The 19,050-nt window shown below is 43.9% G+C and overlaps 1 protein-coding gene across 1 annotated transcript; it reads right to left on the bottom strand.

Moving 5' to 3' along the window:
• Positions 1-3,038: 3,038 nt before the first annotated feature.
• On the bottom strand, positions 3,039-18,654 carry LOC136429489 (potassium voltage-gated channel subfamily C member 1-like). The gene is made up of 7 exons (XM_066419320.1): positions 18,499-18,654; positions 11,044-11,154; positions 9,885-10,108; positions 9,368-9,476; positions 5,673-6,564; positions 5,047-5,229; positions 3,039-4,568 (listed from the first exon to the last, which is right to left on the bottom strand). Exons 1-7 carry the CDS (start codon positions 18,652-18,654, stop codon positions 4,441-4,443), a joined length of 1,803 nt encoding a protein of 600 aa, XP_066275417.1. The 3' UTR covers positions 3,039-4,440.
• Positions 18,655-19,050: the final 396 nt, after the last annotated feature.

Below are 19,050 nucleotides of genomic sequence, written 5' to 3'. Positions count from 1 at the left end.
TTATATACTACTAGTATCACTTGATTTCAAGAAAGTTGAGTAGGAGCTTCAGTCATTATCTCCATGAAAAATGGAGATATAGTTTTGGGTGTGTCAGTGTGTGTGTTTAATTGTCTGTCTGTTTGTCTGTTTGTGTTTCCTCACTACTGTAGTCAGTATAAGTTACTATAACTGAGGAACCTCTTGATGGATTACGATGACATTTGGTATGTGGGCAGGTGTTGTGAAGCCGAAGTTCAAGGTCGATTTTGGCCCCCCTGGTATGTGACCTTGGTACTGCAGCAGAACTTCCATTTTTGTATCTTTTGACCTGGACTGCTATGGTCTTGATTTTTGGGTAGCAGATAGCTTGTGATGTAAAATTGAATTAATGATGGTATAATATATGATACATATGTATCAAAATAGTTGTGTGGATGTCCTTTTCAGTGAGGGGTGGGGGGGGGGGCTTCGTTGAGAGACCAGGCAGGTGTCGGACTGACAGGTCTAGTCAGGGGTCAGATGTCGGTCAAGTTCCCATGGACGCCGCGGGGCAGCGGTGAGTCATGTTCTCGGGGTCGAGTGGAGGGCACCCCGAGCGACGACAGGCGGAGGGGCCGGGGGTGGGCAGACAGGTCCCCACGGTATGGGACTGTCGGACCTGTCCGCCGCCGCCACCATGGTAATATGTAGATGGGGACGGGGATTTCACGAGAAGCCTTCATAACCCCTGTTTTAATTGTGTCCGTTACATGTGGTCGTCACTGTTTGATCGAGTCGAACTTATCTCAACTTATTGTCTCTGACTAGGGAGAAGAGATGTAGTCCCAGCCCAGTCTTGTTACGCTATCAGTATGTCCACTGTGCTGGCAGTTCGGTAGCCTGGATGACAGACCCCCAATCCAATATCTGAAATATCTACCAAACGATAGATATTTCTAGCCTCTACCAGTCTCCGCGGGTCGCTGGGAAAATAGTAGAAATTGGTCAAATAGAGTCAATTGTATGAAGGGAGTCGGCTACGGAGAGGGGGTCCGTCCGATAGGCAACCCTAGATAACTGCGGATGGGAATGTTATCCTCCATGGCCAAAGTCCCCGGCAAATGTTCTCTCTATTTCCGACGCGGTTAGTCTGGTAGAGACTAAGATATTTCAGAGATTGGGGATGGTCTGGCATCCAGGCTAGCAGTTCGGTGCATCTCTTGCTTTGAGCATAACGAGAATCCAGACAATGGCGGTTCGTCACTCTCCAAGCAGAGGTTGGTGGAGAAGATTGAATATGGTGACCTTTTTATCATATACGCTAGTACCCCGTTTTCTGTCGGCAGCCCCCTCCCCTCCCACTGTCGGTGGAAAGTGCCGACAGAAAACGGGGTATATGATAAAAAGGTAACCATATTTAATCTTCTCCACCATCCTCTGCTTGGAGAAAATGTTCGTCAGGGTGACGGAGGCATTGCTGGGCAGACTACTCTCCAAGCAGATGTTTGGCTCCGGCTGGTTTTTGACGTGTTATAGGCGCTTTTGTCGGGCTTTCTATTTTGTACCGTTTTCTTTATGTCGCCAAGCCGTTTTCTGTATGGCTTGGTGACATAAAGAAAACGGGAAAAAATAAAAAGCCCAACAAAAAACGCGTCAAAAACCAGCCGGAGCCGAACCTCTGCTTGGAGAGTAGGCGACGGAGGCATGGCTGGGCAGACTATTCACCAAGCAGAGGCTTCGATCGAGGGGGGTAGTTTTGTCCGGGATTTTCAACGTGAGAGGAGAGGAACGTTAAAAGTCCCGGACAAAACTACCCCTCTCGATCGAAGCCTCTGCTTGGAGAATATGGGCAGACGGCTAGCCCTGGCTGTAACACCCCGACCACCGGATGTCTGCGGCCCGAGACAGTTCCGTGTTGTTTGTGGGACATCCGATCCGCGGTGTCGCCGAGGCGCCGACGGCTGATTGACGGAGGGGTCCCGCAGGTGTGACCGCGCTGAACCTGCCGACTTCCCGCCACTCTCCAAGCAGAGGTCGGTGGGAAGATTGTGACCTTTAAATCATATGCTCCGTTTTCTGTCTGCACTCTCCACTGACAAAATCGCGCTCCTAGCGGCCGGCCCAACTGTGAGGTCATTAACCTCTGCCAAAGAGATTGTGTAAACACTGGCTAACTCTCCACCAACTTTGTGAAAACGCGGCATATGATAAAAAGGTCTCAATCTTCTCCACCAACCTCTGCTTGGAAAGTACTTCACGCGTACGCCTCCGTAAGGAAGGGTACTCTCCAAGCAGAGGTTAGGTTCCGGATTGCTCTGGACTAGCCTCCTTCGAATGCATCTTGGAGCACCGGCGTTTACTTTATTGGGGACGCGAAACTGTCTTCCGGCATCAGAGAACCTTAGCCCATGTAAGAATCGCGAATCAACCCCCCCCCCCCTCCCACATTAGACACCGGCACTTCAAGAGGTTCCTCGAAATAGGCGGCCTTTCCGGTTTGCTAGGAAAAACTGACAAAATGAACCTGAGGGATGACATTGATTTCAATAATTTTGAATTACGGGAAATACAGTTTCCGCTTCAATATTACCATTTCCTTTACAGCTCCCCTTCAAATCGCAGACTCTGTAGGTAAATCTAACTGAAAAGATGGCGTTTTTATCAGTTTTAGTACTGACAAGCTAAACGTAGTGATGGTTGGGAAAAAACGATTAAGAACGAATCTTCACAAGGTTAATAGATCATAGTTTTATTCTTTATTTCCATCAATATTTACAATAATACCACATCTCACAGGGTAACTCTTCTGATGACATCCAGATTCAGATTCAGTTTTATTTCTGATGACCTTGCATGTGACAATTTCATAGAAATATGCACATGAAGTGCGTCATAATTTACAAAGCGCTCATTATTTGTAAAATTCACTATGTGAAAATTGTCTAAAACATTACGAGTTTGAAATAACATTGCTCGAACAGATTATGATTATTATTACATGAAAACGTAACAAATTTTAGAAAAAAATTCAAGACAGCACAATTCTTTGCAGTGCCACTTTATATCGACATGTGGCGCTATTTCCCTACTTCAAACATTTCGATACGTAATGACTGATGTATATATTGCCTTACCGCATGTAAGAACCATTTATCAAAATAGCCAAAATCTAATCGAAAAGGTAGCAGCACAGCGACACAACACATGCGCACACCATCGTACATTCCAACAGTCTATGACGTTATCATCTATGACATATGAGTGACTGGCCAATATCACAAGATCTATTTTATATACAAATGTTCACAAGCTTTAATGCAGACATACAGATTCTAAGGAAAGCCGAAAGCGCTCACAATAGTATTAGCCTATAGATTAGAGCAGCCAAAAACAAGTCCAAAACCAAGAAATCAAAGATCTGATACCTCCGTGACTTCTTTTATGAATGTCTTAAAAAATATAACACAATTTCACACATTGATTAAATGCTCCACTCTCGGGCACATGCCGTCGTCGTTTTCCTGATTTTTGCCATGTGCCAGCGTTCACTTACTGCGAGCCTGCTTGTAGGCCCCTCAGGCGGCGCCGGCGATACTTTTTGTTGGGGAGTGCTGATTCGCGTTTTTTAACTTATCATGCGGAGCCAGGTTCTTTTGCTGGGATAGGCGGCAATACTAGGGTTCATCCAATCGCCGGGTGCAAATCAGCCGGGAACAAACTTGGGCACACAATAAACATGCCCCAAACAATGGTTTTCACGGAGGTAACAACAAAAGAATCTGCCAATCTTTTGCCAAAGTAGTTTAGCTAAAAGTAGAAGACAAAAGTACATTTTACTGCAGATTGTCCTTTGTATCATAGCGATAGAAGCATTTTTTTTCAGTTATGTGATAAGTAAATTTTTAAAGTTACTTATCACATAACTGATATGAATAAGATACTTGAATAGTAAAGAGAAACTTATATACCTTACAGCCTTCGATAAACCAACTCTTTTTAATTATACAGCCTCCTACATTTATACAATTACCAAGAAGCCGAAGGTACTAGAGTATACTAGACGTTTATATGTACATTTATATGTTAACATGAGACCTATGCTTTAATAGCCCAGTGGGGCAAAAATGTACAATAAAGGTCTTCATTCATTCATTCATTCATTCATTCATTCATTCATTATTTTACTATTCTCCAAGCAGAGACTCAGTCGGGGGACAAGTGGCCACGATTTTAGCGTCTGCAAAACTCTGCATCCTTTCGAGCCACACTCCACACCACAAACGAAACATCTGCTTGGAGAATAATTACATCTTACCATTCCGGATGAAGTGCACAAAACATACATTCCAATATACAATGTAGTACACTACTCTGCGTGACATTTCTACACAGTAGAATTGAAAACGGGTCCTTTGAGTATGCTTCGATCATTTTTTTCAAGACCATGGACCCTGTGTACGTGACCTGGGCCGCAGGGCGTCACACGATCTCAGTCACGGCAAGCTGCGGTACCGGTAACGACATCGGGAGGACGCTGTTGCACGGTAGACTGAGGGAGGTGGGAGACGTCGGTGGGCTGGCGGTTTTGGGGTCATCTTCGCCAAGACCTGCAACGAGATACCAAAACACATTTTATACACGTGTACAAGCAAACACAAACACTGTGGCATGCACCTATGGACTCCTACAAACAATTACACACACACAAGCTTACATACACACATATACTCACACACACACACAAGCATACACACACACACACACACTCACATATACGCACACATGCATTCACACACACACACACACACACACAAACACACTCAAACACACATACAAATACACCTACACACACACACATACACACACACACACACACATACACACACAAACTACGTACATAAATACACACACACTTACACACATGCATACACACACACACACTGACACACAAACACATACGCAGACTATATACACACACACATACTTACACATGCTCGCGCTCACACACACACACACACACGCACATACGCACACACGCACACACACACGCACATACGCACACTAACACACACTATAACGACTTACCCGATATTTCTAGCCCGTTGACCAAGTCGTCCAGCTTTGGGACCGGTGCGATGCCCGATCTGCGCATGCTCCTCCTGCGGTCCCAGTCCAGATTTTTGCCCACCAGAGAACCGTTGCGAAGGATGATGGAATCGCCGTTCAGAAATTCATTAATGCACGTCACTTCCGTCTGATTGGTGCCGTCTGAAGAGGGAACAACAAGAAGGAAATTCAGGGACGATGGAATAAGGAGATTCGTGATTCTAAGTACGCATGCGCAGCGCAATACATTGTGGGTAATTTGTCAATGGCGAAGGTCCGTAATTTGAAAATTGAGCCGAAGGGTCAAAGGAATATTTGGATATAAACTTCAGCTCAATGTAAAATATTCCATAAACGCATGTATTACCGGCCGATGAAGAAGAATAACAGGTACAATGTATAGCAACTTGTACATACATGGCGGTTGAACTATTGCTAATATGTATATGTTGTGTATTATGTGAAACCTGTAAACCCTGCATCAATTCAGCACTAGAAAGGCTGCCATTGCGGGTAATTTCTGACCAATAAAAAAATCAATATCTGACAATTCTGAAGAACTAGTCTACTTTATGAATAACAGTAGCGATGCCGACAAAACGTACCGGTGTTCTTGGTGTTGTCGCTGTCGTTCCGCTCCGACCGGGAGAAGTTGGAGTCCCCCGCGTCGGACGACTGGTTCTTGAGCGCCTCGGCGGCGCCACACAGCGCTCGGTGCCGCTTCTTCGGCAGCTTCATCATGGCTTGAGCGTGCGAGTAGTACAGATTGAAGTTGCTGACGATGACTGGAACGGGCAGGGCGACAACCAACACGCCGGTGATGGCGCACAGCGTGCCGACGATCATCCCTGCGAACGTGCGGGGCACCATGTCCCCGTACCCCAGCGTCGTCATAGTGACCACGGCCCACCAGAAGGACTGCGGGATGGACGTGAACTTGTTGTTGTCATGCGCAGTGGTGCGCTCGGCGTAGTAGATGAGGCTACCGTACACCAGCACCCCGATGCAGACGAACACCATGAGCAGGAGAAGCTCCCGCGCGCTGGCCCGCAGGGTGTGCGCAAGGATCTTAAGCCCCGTGAAGTGACGCGTCAGCTTGAAGATGCGGAAGATGCGGGCCAACCGCACCATCCCTAGGAAGCGGATGCTGTGCTCCGCCGCGTGCGTGCTCATGAAAGACAGAGACAGTTCGACGAAGAACGGAAAGAAGCTGAGGAAGTCGACAATGTTCAGGGCGGACTTGATGAAGGCGAGTTTGTCCGGGCAGAACGCCAGACGGGAGAAGAACTCAAGGGTGAACCACGCGCAGCAGAACATCTCCAGGTAGACGAGCGGTCTGGCGGTGATGAGGATGGTGTTGTGGCGGACGGTGGCGTTCCCCGAGTCGCTCACGGTCTGGACGGTGTGGTTCACCTCCGTCAGGAAGTAGGAATGCGTCTCCAGACAGAAGATGCTGATGGCCATCATCACAAAGGCCAGCGACGTGAAGGCAAGCGCCTGTGGATACAGAGGACAAGAGGTCTTAGAGTGTGAAGTTTGGAGTATGAGTTGCGTATTACTGCTTCAGGTAAAGTTTGCTTCAGGTAAATTTTACGGGGAATATGTTTTTTTTACTTTAACGTGCAGCCTGGTTATTAAAAAAAAGACTTTTTCGGCCGCAAACTTTACTTAAAAAGTTAATACGCAACTCACGCGGACTTGCATGTATATACGCACAAGTGTGAGGGGGCACACACCGGCTTGGCAGGCACGCGGCGCAGTAGCAGCTGGTTATATTACACTGGACGACCTGTCACACCTTGTCTTTGCACAATTAACTGTAAGCGTTGTTTAAAGCTATCTAGTGAGGATGCTTCTACAGTACTCGTTACACGATCATGTAAATAGGCAGTAGCGTTGTAGTATTCCAGACTATCGCAATATTTTCATTTCACGATAGATCTAGATAAATAAATGGCTCATTCAATTACTTCTCGAAGTTTTAACATCATCCAAAATTGTTATCCTGGTACAAACATTGATCGATTAGTAGCAAAATTATAATGAATCGAAAACAATTGTAAATAATGACAATAACAACCGTCTCGGTGAATTGGAATGGACTCTTAGAGATTAAGGCTAATTCAAGCCAACGGAGTGTTTGATATAAAGGTTATAACAATGATGTACCGTCCCGTGTGAATAAATTATTACAAATATATATTTATATATATCAATCATCTTAACGTGCCACGTGCCTCGTGATTTATGATTCCATAGGTTACTGACCCGAATCAAATTTGTCACTGTTTTCCTCGATCAAGCGGGAATAATTTATTTATTTATTGGTTTAGCATGTACATGCCAGGGTTGCCCAACTAGCTGGAGGCTATTACTAAGGGCGAACCCATGTGCGGTCATAGGACTGTAGGTTTTGGACAATCTCACACCGGGGCATGCCCCTACTCTTTATCGAAAGGTGTCGTGGGTTCTTTTACGTGCGCGGGGTGTGGCTGTCCCCAAACACGGGACCTCCATTTAACGTCCTATCCGAGGGACGTTCCTAACCCTAGATTACTCATTTACACCTGGGTGAAGTGAGGAAAGTCGTGTTAAGTGCTTTTCCCAAGGGCACAACGTCGGGGCGCATGTCCAGACATGTCTGGGGGCAGCCCGAGTTGAACTCGGGTTCTCTTGTTTGACAGTGTAATGTTCTATCCATTACGCCACAATGATTACCTGTAATCAACGATAGAAGAAGGTGATACGAACGTTGGCGAGTTTTTACACATCAATTCACAATGTTGATAGACCGTCTTCGTTTAGATACCTTTAATTCGATACAGGACAGGGGCTGAGGTCTTTTGGATTGTCTTGGAAACAATAGTTTCATTTATATTTGGACCCCAGTCTTTGAGATATTTAAGTTCCTCGTTGTAAGACAACAACTTATGCAATTTTCGATGACGTCATCACTAGTTATAGAGCCACGCCCATTTTTTTAGAGAAATTGTACAACGCAAACAATGAGACGTGCAAAGGTTATATGTGACAGGTCCTTCGATGTGCTAGAACTGGCTGTCGTGATGTGACCGTACTCTACAAACAGAGGTTGGTGGGGAAGATTGTGACCTTTTTATCGTATGCACCGTTTTTGTCCGCTCTCCCCACCAACGCGCTCACAGCGCAAAAAACATATTTCCAAGGGAAATTTTCAAAATAAGGTTATTGAAGGTGGTAAAATATTTCAACCGATCCGACCTTTCAAAAAGATTTCTGCATTTTTAAATGTGGCGTAAAATACCGTTTTTCGTAACGGTAGTAGTGATTTAACATGCCGTACAGACAAAACATTTTAGCTTATATATGTTCCGGAAGGTTAGAGCGGACAGAAAACGGGCATATGATCAAAAAAGATCACAATCTTTCCCACCAACATCTGCTTGGAGAGTGATGTGACCGTAGGGCATGTCTGTTCGCTTACGTCATAACTACACGACAAGGACAGTGTTAGCTAACAGTGTCGCAGGAGGATTTCCTGCCAAGTTACATTATGCAAGATCATTAATAACACTGTCTCTGTCCCTCACTCTACCAAGATCGTTCCGCTGACTCGATGCTCCCACAATGTACCCTGTTATAGAATGTAATCTCCAAGCAGATCTCTACTAGTCTCTACCAGACTAACTACGCCGGCTATAGGGAGAATATTTGCCAGGGTTTCACTTGCAGGTAGATTGGACCCTCTCGATCTCTCCGTAGCCGACTCTCTTAGCAAACTATTCACTCTATTTGGCCAATTTTCTGCTATTTTCCCAGCCATCCGCCGGACCTGGTAGAGGCTAGAGCTCTACGGTGGTAGGACAGTGTCCATGGGACCGGCTGGCTGTTGTTTAACCGGATCGATCCATGGATACAATCCTGCCACTTGTACTGCGTACCTAAACTCTTAGACCTTAACTGGACTTGCCAAAAAGTATTTCTCGCTTACATTCCACTTCTTGTTCTAAACCATCTAAAACCTTCAAAAGATCGTGAAATTTACACTAGAAAAAGACGAAAACATTGCTGTTTTTGTGGCTATGACTGAGCTTTTGTGTTTAATACTGCTGACTGTTTATGATTTTGCATGCATTTTTTGTGTATGTCAGCTTAATGTCAACATATTATTTTATATATGCCATGGGTTCAGGTCCGGATTTATAAGTCCAGTCCTGAACCCCTGGACTTGAATCTGGACCTGAACATGAACATGAGTTTGGGTATGCAGCACAACCTTCCACTTTAGAGATCTGCTGAGAAATGAGAGAGAATGACTTACCCTTGCATACATGGACGAGTACGGCTCCTCCAGAAACTTCCAGACCTTTGGCTGCCATCTTTGCCAGAAGGATTTCTTGTCACTTTCGAGGCATTCTTCAATTCCAAACCTGTAGCGGAAAGAAGGAGATCTAATCTTGTAGCCCTGACGTTTCTTTGTCTCTCCATAGACCGTGCTAGTTCAACGCTTTTATCGTACTGAGACCGTGCTAATTCAACGCTTTTATCGCACTGAGACCGTGCTACTAGAACCACGCTTTTATCGCACTGAGACCGTGCTAATTCAACGCTTTTATCGTACCGAGACCGTGCTAGTACCACGTTTTTATCGTACTGTTTTGATGGGGTAAATGTGAGCAGTGATCGTCTAACTCTTAACGTTTAACGCTGAAATCTAGCGGTGATGAGGATAATTATTCCTGATATCTAGATACCATGTCTGCTGTCTCCTGGACGTCCAAGTGTTGATTGATTGATTGATTGATTGACTGGTTAATCGATGACTGATTGACACTCACCTCCGCGCTATCTCCGCGCTGATCCCCATCTCGTCGTCCTCGTTCTCGGACTCCTCGAAGGCGGAGATGGTCTCCCGTGCGTCCCGGTGTTGTTGGTAGTTCATCCAGCAGCACGGCTCGATCTGCTGCTCGTCGATGCCCCAGAACGCCAGCTCCTCCTCAAACACCGGCCCGCACACGTCGGACGGGTAGTGCAGCTTCCCCGTGCGGTAGTAGTTCAGGATCTGTGGAGATGGTGTCAGGCGAAATTGCACACTTAGAATGCAAATATAATTGGTACAGGATATGTACAAGTGTAACAGTGGCGATCAACCTCCACTAACTGACCAGTCTAACTGGTCCGGGTCTTTTAGCCTAGTGGTTAGCGTGTTGGATTCCCAAGCCGTGCGGATCGGGATCACTGTTAACCACTGTACAAACCCAAAAGGGCAAGTACGCCGCTCCCGGGATTCGAACGCGCGCCAATCTCGATCCGCAAGGCTTGGGAATCCAACACGCTATCCACTAGGCTAAAAGGTCCGAACCAGTTAGACTGATGGTCAGTTAGTGGAGGTTGATCCCCACTGTTACACAGGTATCTGCATCTGTATAGCCCTTCGACGGGACACACCGTCTTCGCAGGCATAGCCAGGAAACCAAACTTATCATCATATGATAGCTGCCGAATCTCTTTCGTCCTCTCCGCAAAATAAGCCCACTCGGAATTTCGAGTACGCATGTGCAGTGTGAAAGGTAAAGGTCCCTGGGGCGTTGTTATGCAAATCGAGACAATGTCGAGACGAGAACAAGTCATGGGCTTTCACCTTTGACACTGGACATGCGTACTCGAAATTGTGAGTAGGCTTGTAGAGAGACAGGATCTGTATGGGTGGTGTCAGGCAAAATTTCAGAATGTACATTTGCACAGGACAGCGAAAGGGAGGAAAAACAAAAGAGACTCGGGAGCTATCATTGAATAGGTTTGGATAACAGGTATAGGAGGTAATATCTGACCAGTTTAGCACAGTGGATTCAGGCTTTTTTTTTCAGCTCCAGTAGCGTGCATATTGAGTGAGCGACAACTGTCGGGATTCGAACTTCCAGACTCTTGTTCCAGAGGTAGGGTCGCTATACTGGACTGGTCACGCTAAAAGATAATGTCTGATACAGGCACGCTTACCTGGGAGAAGAGAGCAGGGTGTCTGTCGAAGAAGTATTCCCCCGTCACGCGGTCCGCGTCTGCATTGTTGGGTGCCTCCGCCAGCCAGGACAGCCGTGTGTCGGGGATGTTCTACAGGGGGGAGGTAAATCATTGTTAAAGTGAGATCATTACAGGTTTGCGTAGCAAAACCTTAGTTGGATCCGTTGGCATGTGTGGTGGCCGCCATCTTGAATTGTGACGTCACAGGGTCGCCATACCACTTTATTGGGAGGGGTGTTTTTTGGTGTCGCTAGCGTTCTCTCTATTTGTAACAAATCGGCACACAACTATCACACATTCAGCTAGAATAGAAATAAAAAATCAATACTAATTCATATATTAATAAAAAGACCCCGTAATCCCTAAGCTAACATAGCAAACCTGAAGTATATGTAGCACAAATACTTAACTCTAGTTCATCTTCCATTGTCTCGGAAAAGGAAGTCGAACCCAATAAGTTAAAGTTAGTGTCAGTAGTTAAACTAGAGTTGTAGAATACTATATTGTTCACTGCCTGTCCGTAAATGTATATTCAATTAGCCTACGGGCAAGAACTTGCAATGAATTTTCAATATTATTAAAAAACTTGCCAAATTGTTTTTTTTATCTCCATGAAAAATGGAGGTATAGTTTTATGTGTGTGTGTGTGTGTGTGTCTGTCTGTACGTGTGTCTGTGTTTGTGTTTCCGGATTTTTCTAGTCAGCATAACTCAAGACCTTCTGGATGGATTACGATGATATTTGGTATGTGGCTAGGTGTTGGGGAGACAAAGGTCAAGGTTGATTTTGGGCCCCCTACTAGTTTCCGTGGACTTAATTTATTCACGAGAAGCTCAAATCGACCTACAGGGCACCTTTCATTGAGGTCATCAGGGAAATGGTAAGGGTCAGACAAAATATTATACAACGGAGTTACGGATTACATAATTTAAGTCTTATGAAATCTATTACCATATATCGTTACATAATTATATATATAAGCATGGTGCCAAAACACATAGTAGAGAGAAAGAGGGTTCATAGTTAAGTGTACGTTCGTTTTAGTTAGTTCTGTTACTTTAAGAGTGTCTTTAAGGAAGGTTTTAGTTTGGGCCGTGCGTATATATCACTTTCGCCTTCATGACCTCATTCCACCAGCAAGGACCAAGACCACAGGTTGGACCTTAAGAACTAACTCAGCTGTCACAATCCCAACAGCCCGCACAAAAAGTCTCAGTAACTCATTCATTCGCCAGGTCATTTGCCTTTACAATAAGTCAGTGGGTTAAGGGCATGGGGATAGTCTTATTAATGTATCCATCTGTAAAGTAGTGTATAGCATTTGCTGTAGTTTTGTAATGATTTTTGTTAAAACTAACACGATTCAGGCTTATACGTATGGTATTGTATACATGCTTCATCTTTCACGATGAAATTGAATTGAAATAAGAAGGTTATGTTTTCGAAGTCGTTATTTGTGTGTGCGCGCGTCTGTGTGGATGTATGTTTGTGTGCGTGTTTGTATGTCCTTGGACGGTATAAAAGTGCTTACAAAGATTAAACATGGGAGGGAACCGATCAGAGTTCGGATGATATCGGGAAGGATGACAATGCGAAATGCTAAGCATATTCTAAATCCAATTCACAATCAATCTTGTGTTGTTGATATGATGAATGGCATATTTACCACCGATGTTTACACGTGAGATGTTATATTTACAGACTCAGATGTCGAGATCATCACCTCAAATCAATCATATAAAAACCATCGTAGCTGGCCTTTCGCTCCATATCTCTTCTGACATTTTTAGCTTGAAGTAAAAATACCAATGCGAGTACGCTCGTGTTACATTTGATAAAGTCAAAACAACGTTACATGACTGAAGCCCGGGTGTGAACTATATTTCAAAGTGCATAAATGTGTCTGAAATGTTGTTCGAGTTGAAAGTTTCTCCGGAAAGATTCTCAGTTAAAGACAATCAAAACAATATTAGGGCCAAAAAATGGAAGTAAAGATATGCTGAAATCTTTATGATAGTGACATTTACCAACATTATTTAGCACATTTGCGCAATAACTTCATACTTTGAGCATCATAAAACCGCACATAATCGTGCCGTACGATGATCCTCTTAGTTTCGCGAGCCTTCAAAAACTCCAGCCAAGATTTTCAGTGAGTTCTCACATCACAACGACGTTATATATTCGCATCAAGGACGTTGCTATACAATGTGATAGTGTTGTTTGAACTAATCATGAATAGAAATGACTAAATAAATTGACTTTCAAAACATGATCTTTAGGCCCTAATGTTGCTTGGGTTTCCTTTAAAATTAAAGGTCGCTACATAAAGAGATTGAAGCATACACGGTTATACACGGTTGCAGCAAAAGTAAACTACGTTTTTTTGTGTGCATAACGAGTAAAATAAAGGATCGACAGTACAATACAGTGCAAAACCCAAAACAGAATTTTGAAGCACTGTAAATGCATTTAAGTTCGCGTGGTTTTTATTTCGCGGTAGGGAGAAAATGGAGTGTTCGCGGGGGTTTTAAGATCGCGGTTGAAACAAAAGTAGCGCTACAGTCACAGGTCGGCAAAATGTTTCGCGGTGGTTCACCGCGAAAACCGCCGCGAATAGTAAGTAAGTAAGTATACCGCTGCAAGGAAGGAAGATGAACGAAACTGCTTAGATGTTGCCAAACTAGCGGTTGAAAAAATTCGGATGAGTTGAAAAAATTATCTAGTCATATCTCTTAATAAACTGAAATAGTAGATAAAACGTAACTCAACCCAGAACATTTCTGGTGATACATTGTTAAACCTGAATGTTCTGGTATGAGCGAATGCAAATATACCGTTGTCTGAAGGCAAGAGAAAGAAGGATGAAAATTACGTATATGTTACTCAACCTTAATCCACTACCAATGGATACAAAATGAGTATGTCTTCTTGTACCCATTTCTCATAGTAAAGTTACGTGATAAAGAAAAACAGAAACTGTTTAAATTACTTGATGCGACCTATTCGTTTGACTATGAATGTCAAAAGATGTATAATTCATAATCATTCTAAACGCGAGGTCAAATTATCAATACGTGACCAAATATTGCAATACGTACATTGATAGACGTACTGTCTGTGTTAGCTTCCAGTAAGTAGAATAGATTAGTCTTCTGGAGTATTGTTGCTAAATAGTTGTTGCTCTACATTTCCAAATCTTAGCGAATACAACAAAGTGCTGAAGTCACTCATCCGACTTATCTACGTAGCTACCGAAACGGTGGGCAATTCATTTCCCTTCACTATCGTTCCTGTAGCTCATAATGAATGAATGAATGAATGATTGAGTGAATGAATGAAGTCCTTTATTGCATATTTTTGCCAAACTGGGCAGACTATTGGTCACAACAAAACACTAGATAAATTCCTCTTCTCGCTTTTCAGTTTTCAGATGATGATAGAGATAAAAGAACAGATATTATGTTTCTCGATTGAAGGTTTGTCTAGTTGCATTAGGAGTTTTTCTACAGTAAGTTAAATGTATGAAGTAGGGAATAGGTTTTGTACAAGCCTATACAGTTCATTTCTCTCTTTGACATACAACCTACATTCATCATCCACTGCTACTTGATCCAATGCTCACCGACTCACATGTCCTATCTGCATAACGTGACGTCACAGAAGTAATTTATTCCTTGACAAAGACTGGAGTTGAGATGTCGAAAATTTGGGTAAGTCCAATTTTTGTGTTGCCAAAATGTTTACAGTTCAACCTTGATTCAGAACCTACATTCTGTTACATAATGAAAAGCAGCCTGAAGGGCACTGAACGAAACTCAAAGACTGTGACAGTGAGACACACTGAACTTTAGAAAGAGTGACAGAGGCCTACAGAGATCCTTCTCTATCAGATGAGTGGCTGTCTCTCACCTCTCACCCCTCACGTGGCGCGGCCGTCGCTCACCCCGGGACATGGTGGCGGTTTGGACGATAAATGATTTTTTTTCTCCGGAAACAAATGATGCTCGGTCCGCCCTCCGACCTCTAGCACGTTTCACTCCGGTGTGTTCGTGGATTTTGGACCGAAATTCCACGTGACCGAGGCTCCACGCGCGCCGGGCTGGACTCAATGCTGGACCTGCACGTGGCCAAGCTTAAGTCTACAGGGGGAGAGGGGATTGGACTGTTCCAGTGTGTGCAAGTAATTAAAGCCCCCCTCTCACTGGACCCGCGGCACGCTGGCGGCGTCGCTGAGGCCGATCGAATTGACAAAGCATTCAACGAATTTCATCGACAAAAACGAACCTCTTTAAGTTTGTGTGTTTTGTTGTCTTTTTGGTCATACTTGTACATTTTTGATGATATCCCCATTATAAAGTCATAGGTAACACAAATCCGCCTTAGAACGCAGCGACGCCGCCAGCGTACCGCTGGTCCAGTGAGAGGGGGGGGGGGGCTTTAGTGATACATGTAATCTTGTGGGAAAGTTGAGGAAAATATGGTGTCATTATCTCAAGGATCAAAACTTCAGACCATAAAAAACAACCCCCAAATGCTAGCCTCATCTGTCAACCGTCCCCACAAGTTCTATATGGCTAGTCTGGAAATCAGTAGTGCGCATGCCCCCCAGTGCAGATCTAGACCCATGGGTGTGATGCATGATGGGATTGAAGTATCGGTTCCTATGGGATCATTGCTGAAGTTCTTGGTCAATTTTTGAGTCAAAACAATAGATGAATTAAGTTGCTAAGGCTGTAAAAATTGATGAACATGAACAGCTATTCACTCACACACTACAAACACTTTTGTCAAGATCAGCCATAGATTTCCTAACATCTCCCCTTTTATCTGAGGGCACTGTTTTTCAAATCTTATGGGTTTCAAAGGAATGATTGCCGAAGATCAAAGTCAATTTTTGACCTAAAGCAAGTGCAAAAAAAGTTGCTGAGGCTACAAGTTGACAAACAGGTGTCCAGATACACATGGCAAAAGTAAGATGAGACCAATATCTCTTAACATCGTCCCAGATGAAGTGTCAATAGTTCTTGGCAAAATGCCGCGAATGGACAATGATGACTTTTAAAGTTATGCGTATAACTAATAATATGTAACCTACGTTGCGCCAAGTCTCATAAGTGAACATCCGCAAATCTCTTTTAGATGCATTTTAATTATTTTTCATTACTTTTTAATTCAGTGGCAACGCTGCGATCTCCAATAACCTGCTCAACCGGGCGTCATTCGCACATGCGCCGAACGTTTGCGTTTGCGTCGAAAATTTGCGGAAAAAAAGTCATCATTTTTGTCGACAATATGTCAGGGTCCAGTGAGATACCCGTAATTATTATTATTATTCTTATCATTATTATCATTTATTTTGGAAAGATGGATATTCTTCTGAATACAGAAAAATATTTTTTAAAGAAACAAAACACTTTCCTCCGCTTTTGAGTACCCCTAAAGAAACGCTCCAGGCACGAACGAAGATGCGAATGTCCTACATCCGGGCCGTCCACCGCTTGTTAACACGCACGCGCGTACTTCCTGACAGTCAGCTGTCACGCCCGACACTTTTCTACTGTCATCATAAACAGAGCACCGGAGTTAAAATCACAAACTAGAAAGTTAAGCGGGTATCTCACTAGACCGCGACCTGTTATCGACGTTCGGCGACTGACATTCGTCAACTGGTTGCAAGCCGATTGCCTATGGAGGCCAGTAGCAAAATGCCGCGAATGGACGCGAACTAGACGCGAACTAGACTACAATATTGGACTCTTATTGAGGGCCATTATATTAGACCCCATAAGTCGTTAAAGGGGGACACTTCTGCAAAAGTAATATGTTTCATGGTTTGCTTGTTCTAATAAATATATAATTAACATATATCATTATACAAACATTACACAGATTCGTGGAAAAAAGTCGTCGTCATCTCTTGTCACCAACATGTCACATTCCAGTGTCAGTGAGATGACAGTAATTATCATCATTTTTATCTTATTCAGAAGAATAGTTCCTACAGAAACAAAACACTTTCCTCCGCTGTTGAGTACCTCTTAAAAACGCATAGCACAAATGTGCGAACGTCCTGCATCGATACCGTCCACTTCTTGTTAACACGCACGCGCGTACTTCTTGACACTTACTGAGCTGTTTGTCACTCCCCGTGTGCATTAGCCCGACACTTTTATAATGATCACGAGGTCACCAGAGTTACTGAGTCAATTTTAAACGTACGTGATGGATGCCCTTTCTGGGGTAGAGCTCGAAGCGCGTGGCATACGGGTGTTTCCCAAGGAAGCTCGGAAGGAAAAAATTGTCGCTAGTACCCCTTTCTTCATTTCGTACTTTCTATTTCTATTAGTATAAAGCAATGATGTTGATAGCCTCTCTGAAAGATTTCCTTCATCCACTCTCGTCTCATAAAACCGAGAAACTGCAGACTCTCCGCCGAACAATAAGAAAACGTTAACTTATCAGAAAACAGCGCGTATTAAAGGAAACCCAAGCAATATTAGGGCCCGAAAATCGGATTTTGAAAGTCAATTTATTTAGTCATTTCCTTGGTCATTTTTATACATGGTTAGTTCAAACATCATTATCACAATGTATAGCAACGTCCGTTATGCAAAAATATGACGTCGTTGTGATGTGAGAACTCACTGAAAATCGTGGCCGGAGTTTTTGTAGGCTCGTGAAACTAAGGGAATGATCGTACGGCATGATTTTGCGCGGTTTTAAAATGCTCAAAGTATGAAGTTATTACGCAAATATGCTAAACAATGTTAGTAAATGTCACTACCATAAAATTTCAGCATTTTCTTTTATTTCTATTTTTTGGCCCTAACATTGCTTTGGTTGCCTTTAACTACGTCAGAGCGCTCATATGTCGAAGACTTTAGGCCATTACGTACAAGTCAGCATTGTTAAAACTTCCGCTGTCCCTGAAACCGCCTTCCTTCTTCCTTTGAAAATATAATTAGGTATTAATGAACGTTTGCAATGCTATTGGACTTAAGGAAGATTAAAGAAAGAGTTCGGTATTTTTGTCTGATTTCCTACAATCGTTAAGTTACGTCATTGTGCAACAACCAGTTTTGTGCAATGCGTACGCAGCTTATTCTGCACGTAGTCCCCACCAGATTTCACACATGCAGGGCACTGGAAAAATGGTAGAAATTTGCCAAATAGACTGGATAATGTACTAGAGGAGCTGGCCAGCCATGGAAATACGTCGCTAGGTTGCTAATTGTACTACTACCTCGTCTATTCCGTCTATTTGGCCAATTTCTACCATTTTTTCAGCGACAAACGGAGTCCGGTAGAAACCATAACCACAGTGATCAGCAGTGTACAAAACTATTGTGTTACGCCTTGAGGCGGGTTGCCAGTTATTACAACAACAAACAAAAGGATAACGTCAGTATGTAGAACAGAGTCGGTACGTACCCTGAGCGTGCTGAGGTAGGTCTCGTGTCTCCAGCCTCCGACGTTCAGGACGATCCTGTTCTTGGGGGGCAGACGAAGATGCTGGACCATCAGTGATCCCTTCTTCGATCCGCCGTCCACGTACGAGTCCGACCGGTCTGTCACGAAAAGACTCATCCTCGCAGAGACTCGAAAAGTCCGGTCCGACGAATTCTGAAGGAGCTACAAAATTTCACACTCAGGCGCTTACTGAAGAGATGTCATCTTCCAAAAGACACCCGAAAACTTCAGACTGATTTCCGATATTCTAAGCGGCAATGTTAGAAAACCTGCCGTGTTAAGGGATTACAGTTGTTGTGACCCTGTAAGCTTTACAGAACTGTCTGCTATTGTGCGCTTTTGTGCCGAGAGAAGTGCGATTGGCTGTCGCGGAGGAAGCACCTGCTAACTGAGCACTTGTTCGCGTGGCCCTGGTGACGTCACGGGGACAGCTGAACGGGCTCGTGAGTAGGATCATTCCATTCCGAAATGTCAAGAGGGGTGGCTAGCATATATTGTCCCTCTGCTGCCATC

The sequence above is a fragment of the Branchiostoma lanceolatum genome, chromosome 3 (genome assembly GCF_035083965.1).
Source record: "Branchiostoma lanceolatum isolate klBraLanc5 chromosome 3, klBraLanc5.hap2, whole genome shotgun sequence".
Taxonomy (NCBI): Eukaryota; Metazoa; Chordata; class Leptocardii; order Amphioxiformes; family Branchiostomatidae; genus Branchiostoma; species Branchiostoma lanceolatum.
Note: the sequence above shows the minus strand (reverse complement) of the source record. Positions and strands in the feature narration are given on the sequence as shown.

Bases quoted from the DNA above. Each gene is read 5' to 3' on its own strand.
- LOC136429489 (XM_066419320.1), bottom strand. From the start codon at position 18,654: ATGAGTCTTTTCGTGACAGACCGGTCGGACTCGTACGTGGACGGCGGA. The intron at 10,109-11,043 runs GTAAGCGTGCCT...CCATCTCCACAG, and splicing joins ACCCTGCTCTCTTCTCCCAG to ATCCTGAACTACTACCGCAC. The intron at 6,565-9,367 runs GTAAGTCATTCT...CTGTATCCACAG, and splicing joins ACTCGTCCATGTATGCAAGG to GCGCTTGCCTTCACGTCGCT.